The following is a 24,144-nucleotide window of genomic DNA, read 5'->3' on the forward strand; positions in this document are numbered from 1 at the left end:
CGGCGTATCAACCGAACCACACAGCTTGGTGTCATTGGCAAATTTGCTGAGGGCGCACTCAATCCCACTGTCCGTGTCAGCGACGAAGATGTTGAACAAGACCAGTCCCAACACTAATCCCTGAGGGACACCACTCGTTCCTGATCTCCAGCTGGACATTGAGCCATTGACCACAACAAGACATCTCACAAGCATCTCTTCTGTCTGCATGAAATATATAGCCTTGATAATATATTATAGAGTCTTAATACCTATTTATACTTTTACAAATTTTTCAAATAGTTACAGGTGTTTAAAATGAAAGGAAAAGTTACTAGTAAGTTTTCACAGGTTCTGTTTCCTTATACTATTTTTCAGCTACAGATACAGGTAGCTGATGTGTCCTCGGAGATAGGAATACAAACCAATGCAACAGCAACACGTGTCATTGTCCAGCATAGGCTTTGTGAATATCTCAAGTCTGTAATTCAGTTCTCTGACTGAGACTTTTCTCCCTCTGTATCGAATCCAGCCACAGCAAGGGAAAGAATAAGTGACTATACACATTTATTAGACATCTCTAATTACACCAATTTCCAATAGTGTTTACAGAGTAAAGCAGGGGTCATTTTTCACCTGTACAAAGTGAGACAGAATAGTATGGATGAATGGAACAAGGCCTCAATGGGACTGTATGTATAAGTAATAGCAAAATTTAACCTCAAGTGTTTTATATGAGCACAAAGTTTCACTGATCAGAAAATAGTGAAAGAACAGCTAACAGAGGAAAACCCATCCTTCCTAAGAGGTAACCCTGGTCTTGATCCCTTTGATTTTTCAAGTGAGGAGAATGCATTTTATTTACTCACTATGTCAAGGCATTATTCCATTATACTGTTCACACCTATTTTCTGATCTGCTGGCAGCACTGTGCATTTCTGTTACTGTACCAGGCACTATAGACAATCCATTCAAGAAACCAAAAACAAAACCCACAAATATATGAATCTTAAATTCTAAAATGAAGCAGGTTCCAGTTATTTTTCTAATAAATTACATTTTCCTCTCAATTCAATGCTTATAGAACATCAAGATAGGAAAACACTACAAAATTTCACTGACAACTTGTCCAAGTGAGAAACATCAAATTGCTGGCAATCTAGTGTGATTGGCAGTGAGTGTCAATTTTTCAATGCATTTTACTCTACGGTTCAATTTGAAACTCACCTTTTAATGGCTTTTGGCAAAATCCACTAACGAGCCTCAGAGACTAGGTGTGCTCCAGGAAAGACCTTGTAAGAATCTGTCACAGTCTCACCCTCTTTACAGAAGTCACATAAAGTCATATGTGTAAATGTAGTGCTAACGATACTAAAGTAAGGTATACCTCGAAATTACATCCCACTGATGAAAAATGATAGGGAAATCATAATTCCTTAGTTACTAATTAACATAACCTAGCATTTCAAGTTAAAAAAAAAAAAAGGCATAAAGGATCTTCCTTGATTATAAATCTCTTGCCCTAAATGCAACCACACGCTAAGCTTACAAGCAGCAACAAATTTCAGATTTCTTATCTCAAGGCCAATACTCTATATTTGGGTCATTTCCTTCAACCAGGGTATGTCAGTTTTAGTGCTTGTTATTAGACAAGGTAGGGATATAGTGCTTAAAGCCTAAAAGGCAGGAGTTCATGTTGCTTCCAATTTGGACTGAAGGTTGCTACCCACCAAAAACTGTGTGTTAAAGACTTACATTTAGTATTAATTAATCATCACCCTGTAAAGGTTTATGGCTAAAGAAACTGATGTCCCTCCTCTACTTAATTCAACCTGGGCAGATTTTTGAATATTAAATATCATTACTTACTCTGTATGGTTATCCAGAATATGTATCTCTATCAGAATTGAATAATATTTTCATGAGCATTAAAGACAGATTATTTTCAATTAATATTTTACATAGTAATTGTCTGTTTTCCTGAAAAATGGCATTTCTAAACTTAAAATTCTTCCTCTTTCATATGGCTTCCATAAGTCATAGTATGTATCATGGATTTAACTAGCTTGGTTTTTTTTTCTCTATGGACAGCCAGCTTTAAAGTTTCTTTCCATATTAAATTTTCAGCACGGAAATAAAATTTGCTGCTGAACTCCACAGTTAATACATAAACATAAGGTTAAAAAAATAAAAGTTCGCAACATCATTCTGAGAACAACCCTCCTTAAAAGGCATTTTCTTCACTTCTACAGTGATCTACTTATGGCTCCCTAAATTTTAGTGAATACAGTCTTTCAAGATAAAAAATGGAAAATTGTTTTTCTTAATTAGCATTCAGGATCAGAGGGACCTGGGATCTTGAATGTGAAGATAGCACATATTTTTCTGTCACCAGGCTGGCTGTTGGTTACTTTGTAGCATTTTTGCCACTCCTGGAGCAGGGTTGTTTGCAGAACTGCAGCTGCCACCATCTTATCCAAAACATGCTACTTCCTGGTAATTTGGAGTGTTTGTCCTAAATTTGAGCTGAAATTCCAAGACAGAAGGCTAAACTGAAAAAGGCAGGGTTTATAGATAATGAATTTGGAATGTAAAGTATCCAAAAGTCCTGATCATGTCGCATGAGTGAAGATCTATAAAATTATTTCTTCAATCTAATGTTGCTATTTTGACTAATAATGTTATTTTGATTCTGACATATATGTTGGGACAGTATCTGGAACAGATCTTCTGGACCAAATCCTGTACTGGCATATAACTGGCATAAGTCCACAGTATAAAACAGTTTCTTAAAATGAGAACTGTCTTAGTGTCTACATCTTGGTACCCAGCCCAAGTACAGTATTTTGTGTATGCATAATAGTACATAGATCCAAGACTCTGCAAGTATTGAATCTGTTAGAAGGAACTGGAGCAATAAAGGCTCATTATTTCTGTACTCTTTGAATGAATAACAGCAGAGAAAATGTAGTGGCACACAGAGTATGCTGTCAACCATCAGCCATAGAACAAAGTAAATCAATAAGTTAACTGACTTTTGCCAACACAGTTCAGTAAAAAGAACATATAATTCAGTATATTTTTTGTTAAATCTGACTCTGTCTCTGCAGCTTTGTAGTGTATTCATCTTACTTATTGCTTCTAGTGTAGGAAAGTAGGTAGGAAAATGCTTAAAAATAAAGAAAATTTTAAGACACTTAGGCAGTTACCACTGCAAAGAATGTGAAGGCCAAGACTGCTAAAAATAAGCTAAAGGGAAGTTGTATGATATATATAGAAATTGAGAAGAAACAATGTGAATAGTCAAAGTTTCTGGTTTTCCAATACTAAGCACAAATACATGAATAAATGAGCCAACATGAGTGAATTGCCAGGCCTCTTAAATCAGAACAGCTTTTTAAAGACTTGCCAGAATTAAGTAATTCCTAAACCTGACTGAACTCAGAACAAGAGAGTTCAGAGAGCCAAACTACAGTTTAGAAAAAAGAATTAGCCTGCAAAAGGTACTTATAGCTAGCTACTTCAACTCCAATTAGCAGTGCCAGCAGTTACAGCACTTTGGTTGTTAGTCTGCTAAAATACTCCACTTCAGAGGAGTAAGATTGCATAATACATGATTCTGGTTCCAGTAACATGAAGAGGAATTTCCCTGTACAATTCAATATTGCCGTAATTTGATTCCAGTACTTTCCATATCCTCAAGTTTCCAGTATAGCAGGTGTTCTATAGAAAGGAAAAGATACTTCAGTCCTCCAGAACAAGCTTTTGTGTTACTTCTCTAATAAGGAGAAAAAAGAAGGGGAAGAGATTCTATATTCTTCCTCCTCAGTACTCATCATTACTGTTAAGCACCATGGTAACACAGGTGAGAATTATCAGGATTGATTTTGCTAAATACTTTAATACTTTTTTCTTTTCCTTTTTTTTTCATTTATATTGCAGAATTACTTCAGAAGAGGATGTTGACAAAAATTAAGGAAGGTAATTATGTTTACATTGTAATCGAAGGCCCTTATACAACAATAAGAGATTTAGCTTCTTTTGATACATTCCTTATGTGAACTATCAAAAGCAATCAAAAATTGCCATGTCAGACTAAAGTGAGTTCTTACTCCTATTCTCCGTTTGTTTTCATCAAAGACTTTGAGGACAGTTGTGGTCACTGAAGATGGTAGCTGCAGTCTCTTCTCCCCCAAATATACACATCATGACACTTTTCAGTAAAGACAAAAGGACTCTGCAGAGACTCAAGCGCTGCATAATTGATGTGATGTGGAACTCTTATTGTGTGTTTTGAGCCAAATCTAAATGCTTCCTCCATTGTTAGAAAAATAGGAAAAAAATCACTGTGAAAATGAACTTTTCAAGCATTGCCTGGGTAGAAGCTAACAGATGTTAGGACAGATCCCCTCGTTACACATTAAGCCATGGAACAAGTTTCTCGTTCCTGAAGGGGCAGACTGTTTAAAGAAATTTAAATGCCAGATACCCAGAGTTCCTAAATAGCCAATGCTTAAGTACTGAGAATCATTTTTCTGAAACAGTGTTGGTCTGTTCAATATCCTTGTTAGGAACATAAGCTACCTTAAGTTTGAGCTTGTGAAGACTCATTCCACCCTTCCCACTTTAGAGATGTACCTGGATTGGGCCCAATGCTGGTATCCAGAGTTTCATAAATGCAGACTTAAATATGTTTCTTCACAAGGCAGCTCATCTTTCTCTGCTTACACTTCTTCATACCTCCTTGAATTCCTGTGCATTTAACTCCTCACAGAAATACTAATATGTGCATGTATGTTTTGAAATAGATTAACTACTTTATCTTTGCAGGATGGTTTTTGTAATACTTTCATACCAGGAACAGGGAGGGGGGAAAAGGGGAAAGGAGTGAGCCAGCAACTGCGTGGGTCAGAGTTACCAGCTGGGCTTAAACTGCGACAGATGATTATTTTCTTTTCCTGTTTTCTACTGTCTTTCTCATTCTTAATGCATTAAAAAAAAAAAAAAAAAGAGTAATTCCATGCTATGGAAGTTAGTACAGTTGATTTTCTACAGATGCTGCAGACATTTGGCACTACTTTCTTTAAGTCTGACCCTAGCTCCCTGTTTTTAGAAAAAACAGAATATATCCTGTTAAATTCAGTTCATGGCTATCATCAACATCATTACATATTTACTATTGTTTAGAGTAATGTAGTCTTGAACATTGAGTCTCTGGAGAAAGACATGGCATTTAAAGGGATAATACTAGTTTGTGTAGTTAGAATGAATGGCCTTCATGACCTCTTTCTCCAAAAGTGGCTATAAAAGTTAGCTGTGAGCTCAACTTATTTGGACTTAATTTCCTTTTTCTGCAAGAACCATTTTAATATTAAGATTTTCTAAATGAAGAACAGCTGCTTTTAAAAATCTGTCATAATCCTGTAGTCTACATACTCTTATCTATCTAATAATATTTTGCTGTTATTTCACAATTTTGTGCAATGTTTGATGAACGAATTGTTTCTGTAGCTCCTATTGTGCATGAGCTCCTAATGGATGGTATAAGGAATTGATATCACTCTGGTAGACTTTTGCCTGCTACCTGTTGGCATAGCTATCTTATTTCCATTCGCAGCCGAAAGCACATCTTATGTGCATAGGCACATCTTATGCAGCACAATAGGTACTGCATTTGAATAGTAAGAAACATGAAATATCTGAACTGTAGAATACATGTACTCCCTGGCAGAGAATGAAATTGTAATGAAAAACCAAAATTAAGATGTTCAGGAGTGCTTAAAATAGTTGATTTTGTTACTTTATACAACAATGTTTTAATGGTTTAATTTTACATGAAATCTCTGAAATTTACATTTACTGTTCATGAAGATTTATAACAACTGAAATACAAGATATTGACAATTATTTCTTGCAAAAACATTATGAGTTATTATAATGTTTTATATAAATATATGATGTTCATCAGTTGAATTTAATAACATTCTGATTCTAGCAGGTTTTTAATAGATACTTGATCAACCAGATGTAACAGGATTAACTTCCTTGCAACTCCAAATCTACTTCAAAGATCTACAAACTTCAATGTAATTATGCTGTAGTAATTTTTATTAAAACAACAGCACTCTGCACACTGTTTTCTTCTCAATATTCTTTCAAGTTTCACAGGTGAGGCCTTTACATGCCATGTCTGATACAGTTGTCCTATATGATGGCTAAGTACGCTCCTCTCTGCAAGTCAGCTCAATCAAGAATTGTATTTCAAAGTATCTGCTAGTAAGAATTAGAAGACACCTCTGTAAATATTTAATTACTGTTTTCATTAATTTCTTTCAAGAATACAATTTTGATAAAAAATTGAGTATGTTGAGAAATTGATATTTGGGGATTATTGTACAGCTATGTGGTTTTCTCCTCTAAGTGAAGTCATTGGCTGACACTGTAGTTAGTGTGACTGCAAACGAGGAACTGGGACTGAAAAATGATCATAAGAATAGCTGCTCTGTCTCCCAGTTTCATGTATCCTCTAATAGCAATAGAGTGTACCAGACAAAATGTTAGATTTATTTTTTTGCTCGCTCTTCAGAAATTTTTCCTTCTCTGTTAACCCTGCTTTCTGTATAATTCACACAAACATTGGCTAAAATGCCTACATAAATGACAAGAATGTGTGTGTAGATTCAAATGATCCAGCTGAGATTTACATCTTATTTCATTTCAAAGTAAAAACTAATTTTTATCTTAGAGCTTTAATGTAAGAGGACACTTAAAGGAATCATTAGGCCTTAGTTTGCAAAATACAATTTACCGGCTACTTGAAAATAGAATAAAAAGCAATAAAACTATCCCTCTAATGCTCCAGCATAATAATGTAGTGTTATATGTAGAACAAAAGCAGTAGAATAAAGCAGCAGTTATTTTACATTTGTTCTTTAGTCCAGTTACAGGTTTATTTTGTAAATTTCCTCCAGTTCTACTGTTCTCTTGGAATGTGTGTGGATTTTTTTCTTCCTCCACCCTGTTCATCATTTACCATTGTTTGTAGAAAAGCCCAACTTCTGCTTTCATGAGAAAGACCCTGGAATTTGCCGAGGCTATTTTTCCAGGTACTTCTATAACAAAGAGACAAAGTTATGTGAAGTATTCAAGTACGGTGGGTGCCTAGGAAACCAGAATAACTTCAAGAATTTGGAAGAATGCCAGACTACCTGCCAAGGCAACTGTAAGTTGCTGTCCTCATTAGTTTTATTCTTGTATAAACAATATTGCATGTTATACTATGTTCCACAATATTTTGTCAGGCATGTTAAAAAAGCCAACAGTAGGGTACCCTGAACTGGACATAATTTATATTTATAACATTAATTATAGATACATTTTAACTAAAAATATAAACTAAACCAGCTGGTAGGTACTATTAACTGTAATTAATATTACAGACTCCTGCTTTTTTACTTAATGTAAAATTTGCCAGCTGCTTGGCTTTATAACATCATAAAATGCTAATTTATTTTTTTAACCCATACATCTGCATATACTCTTTCCAGACTAAGTCTTGTAATGAAAAGAGGTGCCAGTGTAGGGATTCATTATTCTCTGTTGCTAGCTTCCCACAAAAGTATCATGAGAAACCTGTCCCTCACTTCTGAATGATCTGGATGTTCAACTTAGGCAAAGAACAGCCATTCAGGCAGATCATAGAACTTCATCCACTTTCTTGTCCTTCTAGTTCCTATGAATTGCAATCTGACATGATGCCTCCACATAAATTTGTATAAATACTCAAGAAGAAAGAAAGGATTAGGGGCTATTGCCTTAGTTTAAATAGAACAAGGTTTTTACCTTAGTGATATTGAGTATCACAGTATCACAGTATGTTAGAGATTGGAAGGGACCTCAAAAGATCATCTAGTCCAATCCCCTTGCCGGAGCAGGAACACCTAGATAAGGTTACACAGGAACGTGTCCAGGCGGGTTTTGAATGTTTCCAAACAAGGAGATTCCACAACCTCCCTGGGCAGCCTGTTCCAGTGTTCCGTCACCCTCACTGAGAAGAAGTTTCTTCTCAGGTTTAAGTGGAACCTCTTGTGCTCCAATTTGTACCCATTACCCCTCGTCCTTTCATTGTTTGCCACTGAGAAGAGCCTGGCTCCATCCTCGTGACACTCCCCCTTTATATATTTATATACACTAATAAGGTCACCCCTCAATCTCCTCTTCTCCAAACTATAGAGACCCAGCTCCCTCAGTCTTTCCTCATAAGGGAGATGCTCCACTCTCTTAATCATCTTAGTTGCCCTGCGCTGGACTCTCTCCAGCAGGTCCCTGTCCTTCTTAAACTGAGGGGCCCAGAACTGGACACAATATTCCAGATGAGGTCTCACCAGGGCAGAGTAAAGGGGAAGGAGGACCTCTCTCGACCTACTAACCACCCCCCTTCTAATACACCCCAGGATGCCATTGGCCTTCTTGGCCACAAGGGCACAGTGTCGGCTCATGGTCACCCTGTCGTCCACCAGGACCCCCAGGTCCCTCTCCCCTACACTGCTCTCTAACAGGTCATTCCCCAGCCTATACTGGAACCTGGGGTTGTTCCTGCCCAGATGCAGGACTCTACACTTTCCCTTGTTATATTTCATCAAGTTATTCCCCGCCCAGCTCTCCAGCCTGTCCAGGTCCCTCTGGATGGCAGCACAGCCTTCTGGCGTGTCGGCTACCCCTCCCAGCTTAGTGTCATCAGCAAACTTGCTGATAGTACACTCAATTACCTCATCTAAATCGTTGATGAATATATTAAATAATACTGGTCCCAGTACCGACCCTTGAGGCACTCCACTAGATACAGGCCTCCAACTAGACTCCGCCCCATAGACTACAACTCTCTGGCTTCTCTCCTTCAGCCAGTTCACAGTCCACCTCATTGGTACCAATTTGGGTTTGGGTTTTTTCCTTATTATTTTCCTTTTATTTTTCTTTTAGCAAATTTATTGCCAATTGTTCCAACTGAAGAGCACCCTAACACTGTGAACAACAGTTCCCTGGTAGAAGTACCCAACCAGTTCCCTGGGACTTTTGGTAAGAATTTGCTTTTGCTGTTTATAGTGATCCTTCTTTATTGCAGATGTCCCTTGTCCACTCATTTTCCCATTTATTTGAAGATACGTATGTTATATGAAATCTGTAAGCACAGTGAAGACAGAAACATTAAGGATAACTTCATAACCATTTTTCTTTCAGTAATATGTATTTTGAAAAAGGCTTACAATTGCAAATGTTAGAATGTCTGCTAGCTATATAAAAACAACCTTACCAACCATGTTTGATTTAAAACTTTCATTGGTAAAATTAAAGAAGAAAAAGGAATCCATCCCAAAGATACCTCAGCATATGAGTTTCCTACACTTTTGGGACTCAAAGAAATGCTTGCTGTCTTTTAGTGGTATTAATACTGGCATGGAGCAAGACAAATGGGTACCAGTCGAAAGTTATTTTCAGAGCTTTGGTGTGTCTAGATAACCATCACTTAAGTTTCACACACACCACTTTTCTTTTCCTTTTAGTAAATTTGTTGCCAACTGCACCAAATAAGAAGTCAAACACTCTGAACAGTAGTTCCCCAAAAGAGAAGCGCAACCAGTCTCCCATTTTCTTTGGTAAGAATTCGTTTTTTCAGTTGTTAGCTGTTTGTCTTTTATGTGCAGTCTGGGTTGCTTTTCCATTTCCACCCATTTTCCAACATACCTGAGACTAAAGAATGGGCTTTGATCCATGTCAAATGTTTTCATAAGCAGAGAAAAGCAAAGATACATTGCTACTTAGAGATCTTACATAAATATCAGGAAGTGGAGGACTGACCAAATCTTGTGCTCTTCTGAAAGTGTGTGTTTCCTGAAGATCTCATAGATACAAAAAGAGCAAAAGCAGTGATGCAGAGTTCTTTTAGTCAATATTAATATTTTTGTGAGGATCAACTGGAAGCTGATTTAAAGCTCCTTTAACTCATTTAAAAAAAAAAAAAGGGACCATATTTGGATTTTGGGATATGGCACTGTATATTTATAGTAATATGTTTTCATTTTCACTAAGATAATCTGAGTGAGAGTAAATTTTTTGTCTGCTTCAAGGTAGTATTTTTGCATTATGTATTATAATGCAGATGGGACCTGTACTGTAGAGTGTTAGGTTTTAACAATTTCTGCATCTGGATGCTGTCCACTATAGATTGCTGTTATTTGCTCATACTGTAAAACGTAATTGAATTTGAGACATGTCATTTTTGATCCACAGTTATGCAAGAGGAAGCAACAAACAGTTGGAAAAAGCCTGAGCGTTCTTACCAAGTATTTCTGTTATTTTTTTGCATTTACACTTATTTGTACTTCTGGGGATTGAGTGATGACTTACAGACTCATTGAGGGGTTTGTGTTTTATATGATCTGTAAGATAGTGGGCATGTAAGATAGCATTCTTGTGCTTTTTGCTTAGAATGGTGTGTCTAATAAAGCTTGAATGTGTGTTGTATTCTATTTTTTCATTTTCACTGTGATCCATGTTAACTGTTGGGTTAAGGTAAGTTTCTGTGATAGCTGGATTGTTCACTTGCCACATACAAAGCATCAATACACACTGTTATTAAAATGACTAAATATAAACCAGTAAAGCTTTTGGCAACTTATTTTACTGTAAAATATTTTACTTACTTAAGGCCTGGTAATATGTCTAGGGAAATAAGAGCATACATGTTCCCTGAAGGTTTTCACTCATAATATGAATCCTCAAAATTAATCTATACAAGCAACAGGGCATGACTGACTGTTTTCTCAGAGGAAATTGAAGGGTTCTTGGTTGCTTCAGCACCAATGAATTTTCTGGTACAGCAGATTTTCTGAGGCATAGATGAAGGTAAGAGAAAGAGAAGATTTGAAGGTTAGTGGAAGAAAGGGTCTGTGAACAGTGGTGAGTGGAGTCAGTGTAGCTGGATGGTCAGGTAAGGTATATGACCTTGGAAGGACCAATGCATTTCAGCGGAAAGTCTGAAGGCCCCACATGTTCTCCCGTGCTATATAACCTTTGTCTGTCTTGCACTAGCTTGCCATGTGCAGCCAACTCCTGCTATTCTGTTTATCAGACTGTAGCTTTCAGGCTGCTGGGATGAGCTAAAATCTTGTGCTTTTGTGCACTACAGAGGGAGGAAGGTATAGGGCCAAAACTAACAGGTGATTTCTCCATATAGACATGGAGCACATAGCCTCCATTCCTGCTATTAATAGAGGCAAAGGTGTAAACTGAAGTTGTAAGGTAGAGCCACCTCACACAAACACACACTGTGACTTTCCCCTCAGTGAGACAAGAACCTCGCTTGTGCCTCGCTTCCCCACCTAAAAGTCCATTTGAATCCAGCCTCTAGGGTGGCCGCTCTCGGCTGTCCAGCAACAGAGTGAGTAGAGCATGAATGTTTGGCCTCTGCTCCCACAGCCAAAGAGCCAGGACAGAAAGCTGGTGCTGGGCCTCTTCTGCAGACAGCACATAGGAGGTCAGGATGAACTGTCTGGGAGGGAGCTGCTGAAGTCCGTCTTCTCAAGTACAGGCAAAATCACTGGTCTGCCACAATAACATCAGTTTTGCATGAATATTGACCTGGCTATGTATCTACATGATACGTGACCACGATTAAAAAAAATTTGCAAGAAGTTGTGTTTTATAGAATACCTGACCTCACAATTGAAATGTTATTTCATCTTGATTTCAGGAAAAAAATACATATTGTTGGTGGTATGTGTAACTCTGACATCAGATTATTAGATTTAGATGTTCTTGATCTTCAGAAAATTAAACACTTCAGTTAAACTCTTGGCTAAACAAAACACCTTTTTAGTTCCTGCATATAAACATGAAATTTACAATGCTGTCTCTCATCAATGAACTTTCTGCAGAGAGTGAAGTTGTTCTAGTCTTTGTTGCAAGATCTAAGATAACTTTTATTCTGGGAAAGTTAAGAGAAAGTGAAACCAAGAATAAAAGATTTAATTTTTAGATTGTACAAAGTGTTCTATGGTAGGAAATTACGAGAATTATACTCTACATTTGATTTGTGAGATCTAAGTGGGGTGCAGGATCAAAAGTCAATTCAGCAAATGCAGAATGGCACGCAGAGACAGTTCAGGGCTGTATCTTTCACTGTTGTAAACTGACATGGTTCTATTTGCTATAATGGATCTGCTGTAATTTATACCTGTAGAGCACTGTCAAGTGCAGATGACTCATTGTTTTTGTAATATTTTGTGTACCTGAAGATCCTTTTCTTTTCTCTCTGCTGCAACTAGAAATGAGATACTGAAGTCTACATATATCGAAAATCTGTCAATTAATCTGAAGCTTCTTTAAAGTCACACCCCTTTGTCTAGCGAAACAAAATACGGTGAGCATTGTTCCTCATCCAGATCATTTCAAACTTATTTTGTTGTGTGATGAATTAATAATTGTTTGTCACACCACCACAGATAATCCTGAGAGGTAATGATTAATGTTGCAAGGCAGAGTTGGGATTATTTTGATAAATATGAGTCTATATCTGAATAGGTATGTTTCAGAGATTCAAAAGTATAATCAGGTCATCTTTTCATGCCGTAGAGGAGTTTGCCTGGGATTCATGATAATGCTGTACCATAAGAATTAAAGCATACATATTTAGAGATTGTTTAGGTAGCAGTGAAGGATAAGGTACAGAAGTCTTACAGGTAAAAACAATAGCCTGCTTTTTGTCTATTATTTCATATAACTGGTTTACCTATTTTTTTCCAGAAATGAAATATTAAATATTGCAATTTTGGTCTTATTCTCTCACCAAAACAAAATCAGTCCAAAACATCTGCAAATTCAAATAAGAAAAATAAAAAAGTAACATAAGGATAAGGTAACAGAAAGATCTACACTATATTCTGCTGTTGTAAAACCTGAAACTCATGTGAGGAACCCCTGCAGAGCTAGTTGGGGAGTTCCAGTTCCCGAGCTCTGCTTAAGATAGGTTCCGAGACCTAATTTCCTTCAAAAGTTTTTGATGGAATTGGCATGTTTCTGAGGAACACTTTGTATTTCATTGTATTGGCATTTTCCAGAAGTAAACTTCACACCTGGAAATGTTTGACTAGCTCAGCTTGGAAGCTTTCGTTTGTCCTTTGCTTGTACTAATTGTAAATTCTTTTTTCCCAAGCTCGTTCATGACCTGATTCATAATGAATATATTTGGCAAATAATATATATAGCAAATCCGAGTTTGTGAGCTTGCTATTGGGTATTTAAACCGAGTTTCAGTCAGGTATTTTGAAAAAACAGAATAGCATGAACACAGGAGTGAAGACAGAGTCTTAAGGCTTCTTCTGTAAATGTAAATAAATAACCAGTTGGTTTCTGTAGAAATCGCATCAAAGGCCAGAAGATGGGCCATGTAGTTGCATGTATTAATATCATGGTTTAAGCCCAGCTGGTAACTCGGTACCTCAGGGATGGGGAGGAGACTCGAAAGAATGTAACTCCATGGGCTGAGATAACAGCAGTCCAGTACCTAAGGTATAACACAAACCACTACTGCTACCACCTATAATAATAATGATAAGGGAAATAACAAGGGAAGAGAATACAACCACACACCACCTACCAACCGATACCCAGCCAGACCCAGCAGTGATCTAACCCTTCTGGGTAACTGCCCCCAGTTTATATAGTGAGCATAATGTGCTGTGCTATGGAATACCTCTTTGTCTAGTTTGGGTCAGGTGTGCTGTCTCTGCTTCCTCCTGGCTTCCTCTCCTCCCTGGCAGAGCATGAGGCTCAGAAAGTCCTTGGTCAGAGTAAACATTACTGAGCATCAACTAAAAAACATTGGTGTTGTCAACGCTGTTCCCAGCTGAAAGTCAAAAACAGAGCACTGCACCGGCTACTAAGAAGGAGAAAAATGACTGCTACTGCTGAACCCAGGACAATTAAAAAGTTAGAAAGCATTTAATGACATCTGTTAATTTTCAGGTTAGTTAACTTGGTGTTAGCATGTAATGAGTTACGTAATGTGTACTGCTACTTGCACTGTGAAAATGTTTGATAAAACATAATCTAAATTGAGAAAAAAAGACTTACAAACAGCATTTCTATCTCAAGTAGCCTCTTAATAAAACTGATATCTGTAATTTACAGATCTGTAATGACTAGATTGGGGAAAACAATTCTGATAGTGGAACATGCATTGATGATTTAGTTTTGTTTTTTTTTCTCTTTTCAGTGTGCACCCTTCCTCTCTGTGTAGCTTTGTAGGTTGTGGGATTTTGCTGCTTTCATTTCTTCTTTTCTTTCATAGAAAAAGTAAGAGATACAACAGTTCAACAACACTCACTAAAATGAGGTTGTAAAACATTAGAGAGAGGAACTCAAGAACAGGCATAATATCTAAACTCAGTGTAACAACATGCGTATAAGCACAGCATTAAAAGCTGGGGCTGATAGACTGTCCTGACAATCTAGACGTTGGGCTGGACATGACACATTATGTATTTTTTGTTTACAGTAATTTAAAGATAGGTCTTTTAGTGATCAGTATATTAAAATCAATATTTTTTTATGATCCTTGGCAGACAGGAAATTATGATAAGTAATTTAATTTTTATTTTAATATCTATATTTCAGCTATATATATATAGTTGAAAAACATGGCTGCTGTATGGCAAAGTTAAGAGGTTTTCTTCATGGGCTGGTTGCTTCTGTGGTTATAAAGAATATGCAGATATTTTGAAGATGGACAGGAATAGTATTTGCTTTCTGGGACATTTATCTAGCAGTGATCTAGACAAAGAACAACATAAGTTTTAGAAAGAGTACACGAAGGATTCTGAATAGTATTTGGATGCTGCTCTGCCTGTTGCATTATATGTACATAGGTAATCCTTACTGCTAACCACGTTGTTGGCTCCGTGGCTCCCCTAAAGCTTACAGTTGTGACAGATCCTTCATGAAGGGACTGTGGAGTTTTTGGAAACTTCTACATACCAGATAAGTAATTAACATTACAATGTACTTAAATTCCGTTATATAATTAACAAATGTATGCTGTTTGTCTCTTTCCTTCTGGCAAGCCTTTCTGCTTTGTTCTTTTTAGGTTCAGAAATTATAAGGTTAAAATAGGTAAGCATTTATTTTTTTAATGTTTCTGAACATGTACTTTGAAAACTCTCCAGCTAGAGAGATTAAATGAATTCTAGGTACAAGAGTTCTCAGAGCTGTACCAAAAGCACTGCATTACTTAATTCAGCTGCCATGTTCTTTATAAATAAAACACTACATTTAATATCAAGTGTATCACATTGTGGGCTCTTACTCTGAATCCAGGGTGAACCTGTCTCTTATGATAATGTCACAGTGTATAACAAGAAATAGTGCTCATTTTATAACCTGAAATTAATTTAATCTATCTTGAAAAAACAATTTATGACTCAGTTTTTGCATTTCAGGATTCTTGTTGTATAGTATGACGATGTAACACAGCTTATTATTATTAATTTCATTTTGCTGTCTTATATATCACCATGCTGTTTCTTTCCCAGCAATTTTTCTGTAGTTTTCACCATGTCAGTTCAGCTATTATGTTTGACAGATGAGCTTTTTTCAGCAGGTGTAATGTATGAATCCATGTGTCCTGGGTTCAGCTTAAACCACGACAACATGTAAAATGCATCATGTTCTTTTTGGATATTTTCTTGTCAGCCTCTTGAATTGGCCACCTTAATTCATAACTTTTGCTTTCAGCAACTTACCTGCTTCCCACTGTTGTAACAACAGAGTGTTTTCAGTTCTGCTGTAACCCAAAGTATTCTCTAAAGTGTTTACTTTTTTTTAGTTCTGAACCACTTCTACCTTGCTTTGCAACTTCAAGAAAGCCACCTGACTAGCTGCATATTCCCATTTATGCACTCAGATCTCAGCTATCTCAATTCTGCTATGTGGAGACAGTGTTCTCACAGGAGAACACATAATTGGTGCAAAAACTGAATAATTCTGAAAGATACAGCAAGGCCATGAGAGGCCCGAGGAAGCTTAAGCAAGCAAGATAAGAAGAAGCTGGAATTCACTGAGTTAATGAGAACTGTGGACTGTTGGCAAGCTTTCGAGGTCAAGTTCTCACACTTGTGCTTAACCAATTGTGTGTTAGTCACTAAGGGTCTTCAAGACATGCATCCAATCATAATATGCCAAATCACTGTAAGTGCCTTTAAGAAATGGCATATAAGGAGTTAAAGCTTTGTAATAAATTGGCATTCGCTGATCACATTGATCGTTCCTGCCTCTGTGACTCCCACATCGACAAATGGCGCCCGAACAGGGACCCTCAGATCGGTAACTTGTGGCGTGCAAGTTTGAAGGTCCGATCAAAAGAAGAGGGGGCGGAGAGCCGGTCGAAAGTCAGCGCTGCCCCGGCGCTGTGGAAGTCAGACGTCTGCAAACAGTGGAGTAACTGTGGGATCTCGCCCTGATCGGGTGAGCGGCCAGGGAGGAGATGGGGCACTCGCCTTCCGAAGAGGAACAGGCAGTGATGGAGCTCCTCCAACATAATTCTCTCTAAAAGAGGATTGCAACATGATAGTGCCGCCTCACAGAGGCTGTTAAAGTGGGCCCGGGATCATGGCTTTATCCCCACACAGCAAGCCACCTTTGAAGTTTCTGAATGGGAACGTATAGGTCAGGCGTTGTGGGATGAGATTAGTAAAGGGACAAAGGAAGCCCTGAAGTATTAGTTATAGAGATCGATAACTGAGACTTTAAAGGAATTAAAATTGGAACGGGCAGCAATGGCATCTGCTCTCTTGGCCGCTGCTCCTTCACAAAGTCAGTCAGATGTAGAGAAGAGTGCTACCTCTATGGTATTTGCCCTCCCCATTGTGCCTAGCACGGCACCGCAGAAGCCTCCTCAGCATAAGGGGGAAGATAAAGTGAAAGGGCGCTCGCGTCCGAAAGTACAAGTAGAAAGTGCAAACGGGGTCACCTTCAACCTAGAGGAAGAAGACGCCGAATCGGAATTGGAACCAGACCCAGAGTCTCCGGCAGAACCGGGCTTGTACTCTCCCCTTCCTAATCCTGACTCAGACTCAGACGGTTCAGACAGTTCGGCTCGTTGGCAGATGCGGACCAGCCTCAGTGATGGTCAACTGTGACAGCTGCTGAAGAAATTAAAGTATTGGAGACAAAAGAAACCTCTGAACCCTCTGCCCCACCCTCCTACAATCCAGTAGTAAAGAAAGGGGAGTGGGAGGGGAGTGTTGGGCACGGGGTAGGGGATTACGGTAATAACCCTGCTAAAGGTTGGCGTGCGATGATCAAAGATGCAATTGTGGAATTTTTGGCTATGGGTCCCTCGGCATTCCCGGTGTTTAACACTCCGCAGGGGGGAAAGGAGTGAGAGGCATTGGATTTAAAGGCAGTAAAGGAGGCACGTCAACCGGTAACATCCTGCGGGTTAAATCATCATATACTCGGGCAATTACTGCACATATTTTTTCTGCATATATCTTAGCACCATATGATATCCGTGTGATAGCTCAATTGTTGCTTACTCCCCACCTTCAGATATGATTTAAAGTGAGCACAGCAGGGGAAAAGGCTGGATACATGGCTTATTGCCTTTTCTGCTGCTCTTAAACCCCTTTTACAATCAGGTTAGAGCGATTGTGGGGGTGCTAAAGGTATGAGATGTTATAATTGTGGATGGATGGGACATTTTAAAAAGAAACAGTGTACTGTAAAGAAAATTAGTTCATCAGCCCGCCCCCCCTCCCCCCCCCCCCAGTGGGGTGATTGGTTTTGCAGATAAATGTATTAGATATGACAAATTTGGACACAAGGCAACTGAATGTCGTTGCTTTGCAACCTATCTTGCCTAGCCCTTTAATGATACCTCAGGACTGGGATTTAATAGTAATTGATTTAAAAGACTGTTTTTTTTCACAATTCCTCTACACCCAAGCGATTGTGAAAAATTTGCTTTCTCTGTCCCAGCAATTAACAAAAGAGAGCCTGCTAAGAGATATGAATGGGTTGTTTTACTTCAAGGTATGAAAAATTCTCCTGTTCTTTGTCAACTGTATGTTGCCTGAGTATTGCAACCGATCTGATAAAAACTGCAAATCACTATATGGATGATATCCTAATTGCAGGCAAAGATTTAAACAAGGACCATCTGCTCTACCTGCTACAATCAGAATTAGCGAAAGCAGGACTGGTAATTGCACCAGACAGAGAGCAGCATGAAACCCTTGGAAATATCTGGGGTGGATCATTTCCGGAACTGAAATTAGGCCTCAAAAAGTTAAAATTACCACACAGATAAAAACGTTGTCTGACGTACAGAAATTGATGGGTGATATTCAATAGATCCGCCCTTTGTGTGGAATAACAAATGATGATCTGACTTATCTCATGCCCCTTCTAAAGGGTGAGTCAAAAAAAAAAAAAGAAATTAAAAGCTCAGAATGAGGGCTTAGATCACAGCATGACAGAAATCACCACCTCTTATGCTGCTCAATGGAATCCAGATTTACAGGTTATTGAGTATTATCCATTTAGTCTACTAGCACAGTGGGATCTTCAAAAGACTGATTCTTTATGCATTTTAGAATGGATTTTCCTACGTAAAACTGTAACTACTGTAACTACTTGGTTAGAAGTATTTGCTCTTTTGATTATACGAGGTCGTTCACGTTGTCAGGATATTATGGGCTGTGATCCATCACAAATTTTTTGCCACTTACCAGGGTATGGTTAGACTGGGCACAACAATCTAGCTCTGCTGTTCAGTTTGCTCTGATAGGTTTTGTTGGTCCTCTTAATATACATTTTCCACCTCATAATATGTTTACAATGGTAAAGAATAATCAGTTTGAAGATGTTACCTTTTATCCTAGTAAACCCATTGTAGGATTAACTGTCTTTACAGATGCAAGCAAAATTAATCACACAGCCGGATATGTTTGACAAACAGACGATGGTTGGAAAGAGCAGAAGATATTTGGTCATTTTTCCAATTTGCTACAAACAGTAGAGCTAAGTGCTGTTATTGCAGTATTTCAACAATGACCTGACACCCCTCAGTATTGTCTGCGATTCTTTATATGTTGCAAGGATACAGAAAGCTGTATATGTTATGAATTTTTTGCGATTGACAGGAGATTTTAATGACCCCCCCTGCTATAATACATGGTCAGGCATTAGGTTCAGGCTATATGACTAAAATTCTGGGTATTCTGGTCCAGTACAAGGATTTGGAAACTGGCATTTGGAAAGGTCCTGCAGAAGTAAAACTAAGTGGTCAAGGTAATATGTGTGTAATTACGGATTCCGGTCTGCGGCGGGTGCCAGCTCGATGGGTGAAACACTGGAAAGAGTCAGCACTGCCCCAGGACACCCCCCTTGTCAGTGATTGAATGAATTGAAATTTGAGCTTAGGACATCTGTTTTATGGATGTTTTCAGTCCTTCTTAAAGTGAAGGGAGCAACCTTTTTTACGTTAAGGTAAAAAAAAAAAAAAAAAAAACAACACCAAAAACACCACCATCCCCCATCCCCCTCCCAACCTTCGCTGGTTGCCGCTGCGGCTGCAAAGACTGAGGACAGAGATGAAGATGATCCTTTTGACTCTGGCCCCATTGACCCCGAGAAGGAGCCTGTGCACTGCTCCTAAGGTTCTGATGCCTGATAATTCTGATGCTGACGTGGATGGTCCTTTTGACCTGGAGCCTATTCATCTGGAAAAGGAGCCTGATTTATATCCCCCAGATCCTCATGTTAAATGCACAGCTGTAATGGAGAAGTGAGACCAGTGGAGGATGCAGATGTATTGTATTGTGTGCTTTCCTGGTGGTGTATGTTCTGCATCAAGACCCGCAGTGGGAAGGTCTCTCGTATGCTCTTATCAGGAGTATCGGGCAGACTGTGATGGACTGAGGACTTATGACCCCATATACAACTCATTTAATACATTCTCTGTGTGATACTCATGTACTAGAAGCTGGTAAAAATAAGTATGTCCAGGTTTCTATCGACCTTTGGAGACCTTTATAAATGCTGCTGGCTACTTCTTCCAACATAGGCTGGCCACCTGTGTCGGAATGAGTGTGCATTTTGGTCGGTATAAAACCCCAAGCCTCATGCAATGTGGGGGAGGCAGAGCCTCTGCGGGGATGCCTGCTAAGGTTGAGCCTGCCACCTCGCACTGTGATGATGCTTCTCAGAGCTGGTTTCTTGTTAGTCTCCACAGGGTCCTTGTGCCATGTTCTGTACATGGGATTGTGTAGTGGAAGTAATGATTGTTGGGATTTTGTGCTTCAAATATTGTAGTTGTGTGGAATGTGCTTGTGGGATCCCATATGTGTTGTTGAGGGCAGTGTTCTGTGTATTTTTGTTGTTGGGTTCATGTAAAAGTTTCTAATAGATAGTAGAAAAGGGGCAATGATGCAGCAAACTCCTTGTTTAACCTGTCCACTTCTCAAGAACTGATAACCTGGAGGAGGAGGTGTATTTGTGTCCTCCTGCCTACAGGTCCATGGCGAATGCCTGCAAAGTTTGTCAGGCCTTGCCATGAGCTGGAAAGACGAATGGAGGAACCTGATGCCTCAGCTGCAGGAGCTGAATGTGAACACCCCAAGCAGAATGAGATAGAGGAAGAGAAAAACCAATGATTGCTAAACATCATTTGGGGGCAACTGAAAAGTAACAGCTTGAATATGTGTGTTTGTAAAGTAGCTATTGTTCAAGGCTTTGATTTTGTGTATGAAACCACCTGTATTCACTAGCCAGTTACTGATAAGAAGCTACACCTTGTATTGTATAGATCTGTCACTTGTAAAAGAAATGTCAGAGTATGCAAATTTGTAGTAGCTGCTAGAAAATGCTAAGGCAAAAGATAGAAATATTCTAATACAATGGTAGTGTTATAAAGCAGGAACAAATTAAGAGGGTGTGAGAATTCCGCTGGTAAGAAATTTCTTTGGCTAGTCCCTTGTTGGCATCAGCATCTTCAACATGCTGCTGCACTCTGTAATAGTTACTCTGCTAATGTAAATCTGTGTGTGTGCCTTGCCATAATAACAACTTGTTATTGGATGAAGCAGGTGAAACCGCATTGACAACAAGGTGCAAGGACTGAGGCTGACCAAATGCCTGCTACCACAATCAAGGGCAAGACTGGATTGGCCTCTGTGCCTGCCACCAAGAAGAACCTTTAGCTCCGCTGCTGGCTGCAACCCAGCAGGCGTGGAGCGGTGGGGACACATGCCATGCCAGACCTTGATGGGAAGGATGGCCTCCCCTGTTACCAGAGAGCCATACAGCAGAAAAAAGGGGCAGGCCCAGCAGCCTGTAGTTGGCATATGTTGAAAATATGATTTAGCCCAAATCCCCTGCTCAAGTAGGGTCATCCAAAAGATACATAAAACAAAAAGGGGGAGATGTGGAGGCAGTGTTCTCACAGGAGAATGCATAATTGGTGCAAAAACTGAATAATCCTGAAAGATACAGCAAGGCCGTGAGAGGCCCGAGGAAGCTTAAACAAGCAAGATAAGAAGCTGTAATTCACTGAGTTAATGAGAACTGTGGACTGTTGGCAAGCTTTCGAGGTCTGGTTCTCACACCTGTGCTTAACCAATTGTGTGTTAATCACTAAGGGTCTTCAAGACATGTATCCAATCATAATATGCCAAATCACTGTAAGTGCCTGTAAGAAATGGTATATAAGGAGTTAAAGCTTTGTAATAAATTGGCATTCGCTGATCACATTGATCGTTTCTGCGTTGTCCGTGACTCCCGCGTCTAAACTGCTACTTCTTGAAGGGCAGTGGTGCTCCTTGAGGTACCTCATAACTGGTGATATAGTGGCTCCCCATAGGTTTCCTGCATCCTGTGCAGCAATTGTATCAGTTTGTATATGAGTCACTCCAGGGTGATAGATGATGAGGTTTCTTCAGGTTTGGGGATTCTGGCATGGGTTTGCTTCTTGAGCTTGCTTCAGTGCCCGGGTACTTCGGATACCCCTGGTACTTTGAATACCTCAGGCTCACCTTCCAGTGTTGCAGTTCTCAGACTCTCACTTGCAGTGACACTGAAGAAAGAAACCATCAGCCTGCGCCTTGGAATGATAAAAACCCAACTGCAGCACTAAATTACGAACATCTCAAATCACTTTGTGTATTCACTCTTCACATTCAATCCTTTGTTTTTCTACAACTCACAAGATGTTTCTTGATAACTGCTCAGTGTTTTCCGATAGACCAACTTCTGTTACTTAGCTCAAGCTTTCTGTATTCATGACAAACCTGATATTAAGGTATTGAATCTTACACTGGAAATGCTGGGTAGTTTTACCTTCTACTTTATTTCAGATTGTCTAGTAGTAATGAACTCATTAGTTATCATAAATATTTACCGTATCTTTAAAGTTGTCCAAGTTTATTTCACTTTCTACAAATACTTCACTTAAAACTTCTCTAACTTTATTTGAATAGTATCTCCTAGCACATAAATGGCAATTTTATCACTAAATACGTAATAACAAACCTTGCTTTCAGGTAAGTTTTTGCTGGCTTTTGGAGTACAAAGAAAGAATAACATTTGCTGTGGTGGTTTGTGTAATCATAAAAAAGAAAGGTGCTTAGGTATCCTGGATTTTCAGGAGGGCAGAATAAAACTTGCCAGTAAATTTTATCTAAGTTCTGTTGGCTTAAAATCTCATATACATATCAACATATCAGAAAACTGGTAAACTGCAGTGTTGTCTCTAACCTTGCTTCTCTTGGTGTTTCCAGAACCACCCCCTATCCCTTCTTTGTGTATGACCCCTATGGACAGAGGACTTTGTAGAGCCAAAGAGCTAAGATTTTTCTACAACTTCTCAACTGGAAGATGTCACACATTTAGCTACAGTGGTTGTGGTGGGAATGAAAATAATTTCACCTCCAGAAAGTCGTGTTTGAGGATCTGCAAGAAAGGTATAGGGGAGTGATACTTTCGCAGACTATCATAAGAGGTTAATGTTATACATGCTGAAATATTCTTGCAAATTTTGACAGCAAGTATTGGCCCAATAAAACATAATAGTTGAAAATCTTAGAAAAGTGAAAATGGAAATCAGAGCTAGAGAGAGAAAGATGTACAGTAAAATACAGTGCACAAGAACATAAATAAGACAACTTGGCATTGGTCAGGCATATGAAGACTTTAGGTAAGACATGTTCTCTTTTTTTAATAATATTTCTTCAACAGAAGACTTGCCTCATTTCTGATAATTTTGGATGTGTTAATCATACAGCATCTAATCTTTCTTCATTTTAACTTTAGGATTCAATAAAAAAAAAGGTGAAAGAAGATTAATAAAAATCAAGAAGAAAAGAAAGAAAGAGTCAGTAAAGCCTCTGTAAGGGGAAATCAACCCTGAAAGAATACAGCTTTGATTTTTATGGAACTGTGAACTGAATGTAATTTTTGTGGAAATGTAAACTACTATTCACCTGTGAGTGAAAGCCTTTAGTGTACACCTTTTAAATGTATTTACTGTACTGATTATTTTGATTACACTATTATTAAACTGATTGTTTTTCTTATGTATTCCTCATTCATGTTAATAAACATAACCTTTTACTTTGATACAGGCTCTTGAATGTAGTTCAATTGTATATACTTGTCAGAGATGGAAACACGACAGAGCAGACTGTGTGGGTGTATAACTCATGATAGAAGCAGACAAGATTCAAACTTACTTTACCCCAGTATTCTTTTTTAGAAATCTGTTTTTGTGCTAAAGAAAGCATAAGGCTTGTCAAAGAATAATCACTTGTCAAGCATGATTGTTTCAATTGTAGATTAAAAGATAGATCTGTTGCTATAAATAGGAAATAGGCACTGGGTTTGTTTTAGTAAGATTTATTTTAGGTTATGCAAGCTAGATTTAACTCCATCAAAGTGCATATAACAACACTATTGTAAAATGAGTATGAGATCAGAATTAACCCATCAAAACCCATAAAGAGTGTTAAAGTTGTAAATGTGTAAAACAATGATTATTTGCAAAGGTTTAAATGTGTATTTGTTGGGATTATTCATTTTTATCCTTGCTACTGAACTGGACTCATGGCTAGCAAG

The 24,144-nt window shown here is 38.5% G+C and overlaps 1 protein-coding gene across 1 annotated transcript in view; it reads left to right on the forward strand.

Moving 5' to 3' along the window:
• Positions 1-23,649, forward strand: part of TFPI (tissue factor pathway inhibitor) — a 56,839-nt gene extending 33,190 nt beyond the window's left edge. The window contains 7 exon segments of the mRNA XM_061364644.1: positions 512-532; positions 3,922-3,960; positions 7,025-7,201; positions 8,959-9,054; positions 9,540-9,632; positions 22,812-22,994; positions 23,344-23,649. Of these exon segments, the coding sequence (XP_061220628.1) occupies positions 512-532; positions 3,922-3,960; positions 7,025-7,201; positions 8,959-9,054; positions 9,540-9,632; positions 22,812-22,994; positions 23,344-23,456 (722 nt within the window). The 3' untranslated portion in view covers positions 23,457-23,649.
• The last annotated feature ends 495 nt before the right edge of the window (positions 23,650-24,144 follow it).

The sequence above is a fragment of the Neopsephotus bourkii genome, unplaced genomic scaffold (genome assembly GCF_033783945.1).
Source record: "Neopsephotus bourkii isolate Nb327-2 ecotype Australia unplaced genomic scaffold, CSIRO-AGI_Nbou_v1 NB_1245, whole genome shotgun sequence".
NCBI lineage: Eukaryota > Metazoa > Chordata > Aves > Psittaciformes > Psittacidae > Neopsephotus > Neopsephotus bourkii.